This window comes from Salvelinus sp. IW2-2015, unplaced genomic scaffold (assembly GCF_002910315.2).
Source record: "Salvelinus sp. IW2-2015 unplaced genomic scaffold, ASM291031v2 Un_scaffold2061, whole genome shotgun sequence".
NCBI classification, from domain to species: Eukaryota; Metazoa; Chordata; class Actinopteri; order Salmoniformes; family Salmonidae; genus Salvelinus; species Salvelinus sp. IW2-2015.
The window spans coordinates 24,395-35,541 of record NW_019943404.1 but is presented as its reverse complement, the minus strand read 5'-3'; the positions used below and the strand labels follow the sequence as shown (position 1 = coordinate 35,541).

Below are 11,147 nucleotides of genomic sequence, written 5' to 3'. Positions count from 1 at the left end.
TGCAAAGATGTCATCAAGGCAAAGGGAGGCTACTTTGAAGAATTTCAAATATAAAATASATTTTGATTTGTTTAACACCTTTTTTTGGTTACTACATGATTCCATATGTGTTATTTCATAGTTTTGATGTCTTCACTATTATTCTACAATGTAGAAAATAGTAMAAATAAAGAAAACCGCTTGAATGAGTAGGTGTGTCCAAACTTGACTGATACTGAAAGTATTGACACCCCTTTGCTATAACACTCCAAATTGAGCTCAGGCGCATCCAATTTCCTTTGATCATCCTTGAGTTGTCACTACAACTTGATGGAAGTCCACCTGTGGCAAATTCWATTTTTTGGACGTGATTTAGAAAGAAACACRCCTGTCTATATAAAGTCCCACAGTTGACAGCTCATGTCAGAGCACAAACTACAGTATATACCATGAAGTCCAGGAACTGTCCATAGAGCTCAGAGATAGAATTGTGATAAGGCATATATCTGGGAAAGGGTATAAAACTATTCCTGGAGTGTTGAAAGTTTCCAAGAACACAGTAGTCTATACATCGTCGGGAAATTGAACAAATATGGAACTACCCAGACTTCCTAGAGCTGGCCGTCTGACCAAACTGAAATACCCAGACTCTGCCTAGAGCTGGCCGTCTGACCAAACTGGGCAACGGGGCAAGAAGGGCCTCGGTCAGGGAGGTGACCAAGAACCCAATGACCACTCTGACAGAACTACAGAGTTCTTTGGCTGAGATGGGAGAACCTGCCAGAAGGACAACAGTCTCTACAGGATTTTACCAATCTATGCTTTATGGGAGAATGTCCAGATGGAAGCCACTCCTGAGAAAAAGGCACATGACAGCACACCTGGAGTTTACAAAAAGACACATGACAGCACACCTGGAGTTTACAAAAAGGCAGGTGAAAGTCTCACAGCACAAGGCAAATGATTCTGTGATCTGATGAGACAGTCAATTGAACTCTTTGGCCTGAATGCAAAGAACTACGTCTGGAGAAAACCAGGCATCACTTGTCTAACACCATCCCTACCGTGAAGCATGGTGGTGGCAGCATCATGCTATGGGGATGCTTTTCAGCGGCAGGGACCGGGAGACTGGTAATGACAGAGGGAACAATGAATGGAGCCAGATACAAGCAAATCCTTAATGAGAACCTGCTTCAGAGTGCAAATGACCTTAGACTGGGGCGAAGATTTACGTTCCAACAGGACAATGACCCGAAGCATAAAGCCAAAGCTATGCTGGAATGGCTTCAGAACAAGAATGGGAAAGTCCTTGAGTGGCCCAGCCAAAGCACAGACTTGAATCCCATTGGAAATCTGTGGAAAGACTTGAAGATTGCTGTTCACCACCACTGACTTAACAGAGCTTGAAAAAATCTGCAAGGCAGAATGGGAGAAAATCCCCAAATCCAGATGACTCAAAGCTGATACAGACATACCTAAGACGACTCAGAGCTGAAACAGACATACCCAAGATGACTCAAAGCTGGTACAGACATACCCAAKATGACTCAAAGCTGTAATCCCTGCCAAAGGTGCTTCTACAAAGTACTGACTCAGGGGTGTGAATACTTACATAAATTAGATATTTTTGTATTTCAATACATTTGCAAAATGTTCTAAAAACATGTTTGTCATTATAGGGTATTGTGTGTAGATGATACTGAAAAAAAATCAAWWWWYWWTTTTTAATTCAGGCTGTAACAACAGGGGGTATGAATACTTTCTGAAAGCCCATTTCACATTTTGGTGTACAACCCTTTAACACGGCAGATGGTTTTACTTCAAAACATGATAATTTATACTTACTTAAAAATTCTAAAAACGAAATGATACTACAATCGAATTAAGGTAAATCAGCGTTTTAGTACTAATGTTTATGGTTAACGAAATGTATATTTTTTGTTTGACAGAATATGCAAATGAACAGTTGGTATTCCATGATCGTAAAATATATTGGTAGTATAAGGGTTAATAGAATAAAATGGAACATAAAACATTTATTATCCACGCAATCTGGAAATGTGCCTTCGGCTTCACAGTGGCTAATACGTAAGCTATCATGTCCTCATGCCACAGCTTTCCTTCAACAGTCAATCAGCCAGTCATCTTCAGGGAGGCAAAATTACGGGAACTTTACAAAAATGTCCAGGTTTTCAAAAACTCCTTGTTGGAGGATTCTGGACGACCTGCTGATTTTATTCACTTCTGATTACGTGAATCTACCAACCAGATTTTTAAATATATATTTTTTTACCTGTAAATTCTGGGAAAGTTACCGGAATATTCCAACTCTAATCACCTTGCATCCATTACCCTGTCTATCTATTACATCACCCTGCATCCATTACCCTGTCTATCTATTACATCACCCTGCATCCATTACCCTGTCTATCTATTACATCACCCTGATCCAGCAAACGCAAGAGGAGAGAAGAGAGAGAGAAGACGGAAAAGAGACAGAAGATACCCGAGTCATAATCTAAATTGAGACAATCATCCCTCAATCCAGTATCCTAGCTCCTATCTAAGAAGAACAAAGAGGAAGAGAAAATATCACCCGCATCGGTACATTGATACCCATGTCTATACTATGATACATAACAAGCCACAGCAGAGATTCAGTACACGATCTATCGAGATTACATCACCCTGCATCATTACCCGTCTATCTATTACACACCGCTGCAACCAATTAACCTGCATATACCAAGTACACAACCTCCATTCGATCAATGTACCCTGTCGTATCATAGAGACAGAGAGTCACCCATCATCTCCGATCCCCTGCATATCGCGAATAACACCCTCATCCACTTACCAGTACGTAAATCTAATTACATCACCCCTCCAATTCCATGTAAGCACGACAGTTATCAATGTGAAGTCAGAATCAACCCCATACTCTAGCCATCAGCGCTATCCCAACTTTAGCCCATTTAAATGATCACCATAGTCACCAGACTCACCCTGAATTCATCTACAGCAGTCTTATTCTGTACATCTAACGAGTCAACTCTGCCATAGCTATAGCTTCAACTACCGAGGGACCCCACCCTACTTCCCCTGTGCTGTACTATATTCCAATACTACTCATCGACACCCTGCTACCTACTCAAGATGTTACCCCTCCATGTCTGCTACTAATCCTTCATACCAAGATCAACAATTACATAGAAATCAGTTTGTTTTACACGACCCACGTTGTGATTCTCCGACAATCCCGATCTTTTTCTGACCCCATTGTTATTCTTATGTAATGACTTACCCTTTCCTATCTACTAGCACTACATTAACAATTAACCCCTTTCTCATTATTACAATTCCACTCCTGCGATCCAATAACCAACTTGTCTATCAATACATCAGCCCTCCTATTCAATACACCTCTATTCATATACTAGTTCACCCTGTCATACCAAATAGTTAACCCACGCACTAAGTGCCATTAACATCCACGAAAATATCCCTTTACCCAGCCCTATCTCTATGGTCCATTACACCACCATCACTGTCTTGGCAGCTACCCACCAGCTTAACTTTGGTTTTACATTAGGACCCTGAAGCAGCAACGTAACTTCGAACTGGCACCGCCAGCCGGTGACCCGTTTGGGAGGTCCACTCCTATTCTCTCTAGAGGACGTACCCCTAGCGATGAGACACCCACAGCACAACCCGCCAGTTGTTGCCGAAGAAGTTAGCCCTGAGACGAGCAAAAAGACAACAGAGTCATACCAACGACTCACAACACACGATCCTGACGCCCCAGTCCTGCCGGACCACAAACCACAACAGTAGCCCTGATGAGGAAGAAACAACAGGCCCGTCAAACGTCAGTTTTGAGCAGAAGTAGCCCTCAGAGGAAAGACATACGCGGCAAACCCGTCAAGTTGTTGGAGAGAAGGTAAGCCCTCCCGCAGGAAAGAAAGAACCAAAACCCTCTAGGCAACGTCAGGTCGAGAATCGTATGCCCTTGAAAGCAACAGGAGTCAACGCAGCCTACCCTAAGGAAGAGACAAACAGCATCGCACAGGACGTCAGTTGCATTGGTACAGCGTAGCCCTTGCAGAGACAAGAAGACAACAAGACGTCAACGTCAGTTGTTGGAGGAAACGTAAGCCCTAAGGAGAAGAGACCAACAGGGTCAACGTCAGTTGGTTGAAGGAAATAGCCCTGAGAGGAAGAAGACAACAGGTGCAACGTCATTGGTTGAGGAAGTAGCCCTGAGGAGAAGACAAACAACAGGTCAACGTCAATTGGGAGGAAGGTAGCCCTGAGGAGCAAGACACAACAGCCGTCAACGTCAGTTGTTGGAGAAGAGTAGCCCTCGAGGAGAAGAACAACAGGTCAACGTCAGTTGGTTGGAGGAAGGTAGCCCTGAGAGGAAAGACAACAGGGTCAACGTCAGTTGGTTTGAGTTGACGAAACCCAAGGTTGTGGTTCAATTCTCCGAAGGATCACAAACATAGGAAAACAATGTACGTACTGTAAACGCCTTTGGATAACAGCGTCTGCAGTTCTAACAGTGATACACTGCTCAAAAAAATAAAGGGAACACTTAAACAACACAATTAACTCCAAGTCAATCACACTTCTGTGAAATCAAAAACTGTCCACTTAGAAGCAACACTGATTGACAATAAATGCACATGCTGTTGTGCAAATGAAATAACAACAGGTGGAAATTATAGGCAATTACAAAGACCCCCAATAAAGGAGTGTTCTGCAGTGGTGACCACAGACCACTTCTCAGTTCCTATGCTTCCTGGCTGATGTTTTGGTCACTTTTGAATGCTGCGGTGCTCTCACTCTAGTGTAGCATTAGACGAGTCTACAACCCACACAAGTGGCTCAACTGTGCAGCTCACCAGGATGGCACATCAATGCGAGCTGTGCAAGAAGGTTTGCTGTGTCTGTCAGCGTAATGTCCAGAGCATGAGGCGCTACCAGGAGACAGGCCATACATCAGGAGACGTGGAGGAGGCCGTAGAGAGGCAACAAACCCAGCAGCGGACCGCTACCTCCCCTTTGTGCAAGGAGAGCAGAGGAGCACTCCAGCCCTGCAAAATGACCTCCAGCAGCCACAAATGTCATGTGTCTGAGTCAGAAACAGACTCCATGATGGTATGAGGCCCGATGTCCACAGGGGTTGTGCTTACAGCCCAACACCGTGCAGGACGTTTGGCATTTGCCACTGGCCCCTGTGCTCTTCACAGATGAAAGCACTTCACACTGACAACATGTGACAACTGACAGGTCTGGAGACGCCGTGGAGACGTTCTGCTGCCTGCAACATCCTCCAGCATGACCGGTTTGGCGGTGGTCAGTCATGGTGTGGTGGCATTTCTTTGGGGCCGCCACACCCTCCATGTGCTCGCCAGAGTACCTGACTGCCATTAGGTACCGAGATGAGATCCTCAGACCCTTGTGAGACCATATGCTGTGCGTGCCCTGGTCCTCCTTAATGCAGACAATGCTAGACCTCATGTGGCTGGAGTGTGTCAGCAGTTCCTGCAAGAGGAAGGCATTGATGCTATGGACTGGCCCGCCTGTTCCCCAGACCTGAATCCAATTGAGCACATCTGGACATCATGTCTCGCCTCATCTACCAACCCACGTTGCACCACAGACTGTCCAGGAGTTGGCGGATGCTTTAGCCAGGTCTGGGAGACCTCAGGAGACCATCCGCCACTCATCAGGAGCATGCCCAGCGCTGTAGGGAGGTCATACAGCACTGGAGCCACACACACTACTGAGCCTCATTTGACTTGTTTTAGACATTGCCTCAAAGTTGATCAGCCTGTAGTGTGTTTTCCACTTAATTTGAGTGTACTCCAAATCCAGACCTCCATGGTGTTAAAATTTGATTTCCATTGATAATTTTTGTGTGATTTGTTGTCAGCACATTCAACTATGTAAAGAAAAAAGTATTTAATAGAAATTTCATTCATTCAGATCTAGGATGTGTTATTTTAGTGTTCCTTTATTTTTTTGCAGTATATATACAGTGCATTCAGAAAGTATTCAGACCCCTTGACTTTTTCCACATTTTATTACGTTACAGCCTTATTTTTTCCCCCTCATCCATTTATAATGAGGCGTAACGTAATAAAATTGGGAAAAATGCATATTATATGAGTAGATTTTCCTTGACTATTTCTAAATGCAGTGTTTCCTGGTCCGGGGACCTAAAGGGGTGCACATTTTGGTTTAGCACCAGCACACCTGATTCAACTAAAAGGCTTGATGAGCTGATTAGAGAAATCAAACCAACAACGTCGCCCCTTTAGGTCCCCAGGACCAGGATAGGAAACACCCGCTTAATGAGTGGTACTTAACGGAAGGCTGTCAAGACAGACTCACCGGAGGTTGCAGGGCTTGCTGTTGACTTTAAACACACAGGTTGGACGAAATGATCCTCCTGGGTACAACTCGTCTCTGATAAACAAAACCTGGGAGAACATACAGAGATCAATACTAATACCACAGAACAATATGACACATCCCATAACCAATTCAAATGACAGAACCAGCAATACACACAGTCAGGTAGTCAGTATCAGTCATCAGTAGTCAGTCAGTAGTCAGTCAGTCAGTAGTCACATATCAGTCGTCAGTTAGTCAGTCAGTAGTAGTCAGTCAGTAGTAGTCAGTCAGTTAGTATCAGTCAGTTAGTAGTCAGTCAGTCAGATCAGTACAGTTCAGTCAGTCAGTCAGTAGTCAGGAGTCAGTAGTCTGTCAGTCAGTCAGTAGTCAGTCAGTAGTCGTCAGTAGTCAGTCAGTTATAGCACTCAGTCAGTCAGTCAGTAGCGATCCGTAGTCAGTCAGTTATGTCAGTCAGTCAGTAGTCGCGTATCAGTCAGTAGTCAGTCAGTGTTAGTCAGTCAGTCATAGTCAGTCAGTAGTAGCAGTACATAGTATCCAGTTCAGTCAGTAGTCTCAGTCAATCATTATCGTCAGTGTCAGTCAGTTAGTATAAGTCAGTCAGTAGACATCAGTCAGCATTCAGTCGTCAGTCATCAGTAGTCAGATCAGTATCGTCATCAGCAGTATCAGTAAACTGACTACATTGATGAACACTCCATCTCATGAAGCCGGTGATTACAAGGCATTTCTCAATTTTACTTGTGAACGAGTCCTACTGTGAACACGATCCTACTGTGAACACGAGTCCTACTGTGAAACACAGTCCTTACGAGTTGTGAACACGACCGACTGTGAACACGATCCCGTACTGTGACACGAGTCCGACTGTGAACACGACCTACTGTTGAACACGAGTCCGAGTGAACACGAGCCGACCTGTGAAACGAGTCGACTGTGAACACGAGTCCGACTGTGAACACGAGTCCGACTGTAACACCTGAGTCCCACTGTAACACGATTCCACTGTGAACACGAGTCGACTGTGAACACGATGTCCCACTGTGAACAAGTCCGACTGTAACACGCAGTCCACGACGTGAACACGAGTCCGACTTTAACACGAGTCCCACTGTGAACACGAGTCCCACTGTGAACACGAGTACCGACTGTGAACACGAGTCCCACTGTGAACACGAGTCCGACTGTGAACACGAGTCCTACTGTGAACACGCAGTCCCACTGTGAAACACGAGTCCCACTGTGACACGAGTCCACTGTGAACACGAGTCCACTGTGAACACGAGTCCGCACTGTAACACGAGTCCTACTGGAACACGAGTCCTACTGGAACACGAGTCACGGTAATACGATCTAAGGGATCGAGTCCTAAGTGAATACAGTCCAGTGAATACGAGTCCTACTGTGAATACGAGTCCTACTGGAATACGAGTCCACTTGAATACGAGTCCTACTGTGAATACGATCCTACGTGGAATACGAGTCCTACTGTGAATGCAGCTGGACACCAAGGGAGCCTACCTAACTGAACCTGGACCGCAAAGTCACACTTGTCCCAGAGATGTCCTGAGACAGACAGACAGAGACAGACAGACAGACAGACAGAGTTTAGGTGAAAGTCAAGCAATGAGCAGTGAGAAAAATAAACATCCCTTCCAAATAGAACATGCATTATCCAACGATTTGCAGTTTATAAACAGTATTTCTTCCATGTGTATGTTATTTTCAGAAGGAGAATTACGCCTAGTGCGAGTATGAATTGAAACAGTCACATCCTATTCTGAGGGAGATACTGTAAAGACAGACACAGTGGTGCTGTGTGTTTTTATTGCTTTAGATAGGGCATCATGTACAGCAGTCTGTCCTTAGTTCTCCTCTCCCTTCCACTCCCTCCACTCCCCTCTCTATTCTCCCCCCCCCTCCCACATCCTTCTAACCCTCCCCATCTTTAACCCCCTCCCCCATCATTTGACCCCCCTCCCCCATCCTCTAACCCCCCCCCAACCGTTGACCCCTCTCCCCAACCCCCTCCCCCATCCTTTGACCCCCCTCCCCCATCCCTTAACCCCCTCCATCCTCTATGGCAGGTAGCCTAGTGTGTTAGAGCATTGGACTAGTAACCGAAATGTTGCAAGATTGAATCCCTGAGCTGACAAGGTAAAAATCTGTCGTTCTGGCCCTGAACAAGGCAGTTAACCAACTGTTCCTGGTAGCCGTCATTGAAAATAAGAATTTGTTCTTAACTGACTTGCTAGTTAAATAAACAAAATCACCCCTCCCCCATACTCCTCCCCCTCCCATCTCTAACCACCCCTCCCCATCATCTAACCATCCCCTCCCCCATCCTCTAACCCCCCTCCCCCATCCTCTAACCACCCCTCCCCCACCTCTAAACCACCCCTCCCCCATCCTCAAACCACCCCTCCCCCATCCTCTAACCACCCAACCCCCATCCTCTAACCACCCCTCCCCATCTCTAACCACCCCCCCTAACCATCCCCTCCCCATATCTCCCCCCCCCCAGTCTTACATGGAGCTGCTGATCTGCTGACCGCTGAGTGTCATGCAAAGAGCATAACACGTCTCCTGAACCGCCTGACTGTTTCTGAGCTGGACAAAAGAACACAGAGAGAGGATGAAGACTCAGCCAACTCACCAAGACACCAAGACCGACAATGACATAGAAGCACATTTAGTACATCCACTTAACTGCAGGTGCAGAGTACAAATGGTAAAGTGATTAAAGAAAGATACCTGCACACTGTTGAATTGTATCACATGAGAAGCCAACCCAGTGATGGCCTAACAGACAGACATGCACCAGAATACTCACCCAGGCTGGTGGGTTTGATGAGCTCATCCAGCATGTCGTAAAAGGGCAGTCTCTGCAACTTGACGTCAGGGTGTAAGGGGTGCAGGGAGGAGGGCAGTCTCTGTAGCTTGACGTCAGGGTGTACGGGGTGCAGGGAGGAGGGCAGGTGGGGCAAGCCCAGCTCGTGTTTGGGCCCAAGCAGAGAGAGGGGCGAGGGGGACCCGTGGCTGTCAAACCCAAGCGAGGTGAGGCCTCCAGACAGGGTGGAGTGGACACTGGGCAGCGCTAGGTCCACCGGAGACACCATCTTTGTGGGGAAGCGTCGTCTGTAGAGCTCCTTCACCTTCATCTGGACAGCGGGGCTGCAGCCGGCCTTAAGGAGGTGCAAAGCTTTGGTCAGCAGTTCGTGCTTGCGGCCGTGCTTGTTGCGTCCGGCGTAGCCTAGTAAAACTTGTAGCTCTGAAACACGAAGGCTCATCACCATTTGCTTTGGGAGAAGGAAAAGATCATAAGTATTATTACAGGATTAGCAACAGAACATGCTGACATTAGACTCTGGCTTTGTCTCACTGCAAAGCTACATTTTTGGGGAACACAACTTGTGTGAGTAAAGGGACAATCAACAGGTATTTTACAACTTGTGAAATAGTCAATTATGTTGTGGTGGCCAAGTATGTTTTTATTTCACCAACGACAGCTAGGCTGGCAKGCTACTCGCTCTGGACACCATAGGAGTCTACAGTCTTGTTTTCAAGCAGCACTCCTACACTAAGACGCTTTATGCATAGATTAATTTGGAGGTGATCTGAGGACATGCTCCTCTACACAAATTACAACCAGAACCTAGCCTTCACTAGACAAAATAGCATTCATTCCACCTCAAAAAGCAACCAGAAAAAGGTTTGACACCCACCATCTCAGATTGTTCTGAAATCCTTTATGTAGTTAGAAACAGATTAGCATTCCTGAGACATTAATACATTATTCTGTTGAATTATAATTTAATCTCTGAGAAATTACGCTAATTGACTGCACTCAAATTAAGACATTTTAATTCATAGGATAATCTTCATTAAATATAGTCATTAACATCCCATTTATTTTCATCATGAGCAAAAGCTATTGGTTTTCTACCCAGTTACAAAGAGAATGTTGTGATCCACATAAGAGACCATCTACATTGATAAAAGGGTGTGGTTGTGACAGTAGCAGGAACAGAGGCATGTAGTTGGCAAAACATGGTACTTTCACAGTCATTTATGGTAAAGAATGAAAACAACTTCAATGGCTAATTTCTCTGAACAGGGGATGAAAACCATCCCCAGACTCACAGGGAATACATTACAGAGGATAGTCAATTAAGAACAAATTCGTATTTTCAATGACGGCCTAGGAACAGTGGGTTAACTGCCTTGTTCAGGGGCAGAACGACAGATTTTTACCTCCGTCAGTTCGGGTTTTCGATCAGACAACCTTTCAGTTACTGGCCCGAACGCTCTAACCACTAGGCTACCTGCCGCCCCTCCTCTCTAACCACTAGGCTACCTGCCGCCCCTCCTCTCTAACCACTAGGCTACCTGCCGCCCCTCCTCTCTAACCACTAGGCTACCTGCCTGTCAGACATAGAGAACTGGTACTGTCTAATAGTTGTTGGGTGTGCGGGGGCCTGTGGGTGGCTATTGATCATTTTATTAGATTCCTCACGTCTTACTCATTGTTAGGAAGAATTATGGCCCAAATCAGATATTTATTGAAGATGATATGAATCCTATCAATTAAAATGGCCAATTTGGGTGCAATCAATGAGCTTCATTTCTCAGAGAAAAAATTATACTTCAACGAAATAATGTTTCAGGAATGCTAATATTATGTTTCTAACTTCAGAAACATTCTGAGATGATGGGTGACATGGAAGTGAAGTGAAAAACATGGAAAG

General features: G+C 45.4%; 1 protein-coding gene across 1 annotated transcript in view; it reads right to left on the bottom strand.

Moving 5' to 3' along the window:
* Positions 1-3,663: 3,663 nt before the first annotated feature.
* LOC112072846 (E3 SUMO-protein ligase PIAS1-like) overlaps positions 3,664-11,147 on the bottom strand; it is a 9,428-nt gene continuing 1,944 nt past the window's right edge. The window contains exons 2-5 of the mRNA XM_024140245.1: positions 9,233-9,698; positions 8,930-9,009; positions 6,379-6,467; positions 3,664-3,718 (exon numbers count right to left, since the gene is read on the bottom strand). Coding sequence (XP_023996013.1) covers positions 3,664-3,718; positions 6,379-6,467; positions 8,930-9,009; positions 9,233-9,698 — 690 coding nt within the window. The remainder of the gene's footprint in view (positions 3,719-6,378; positions 6,468-8,929; positions 9,010-9,232; positions 9,699-11,147) is intronic.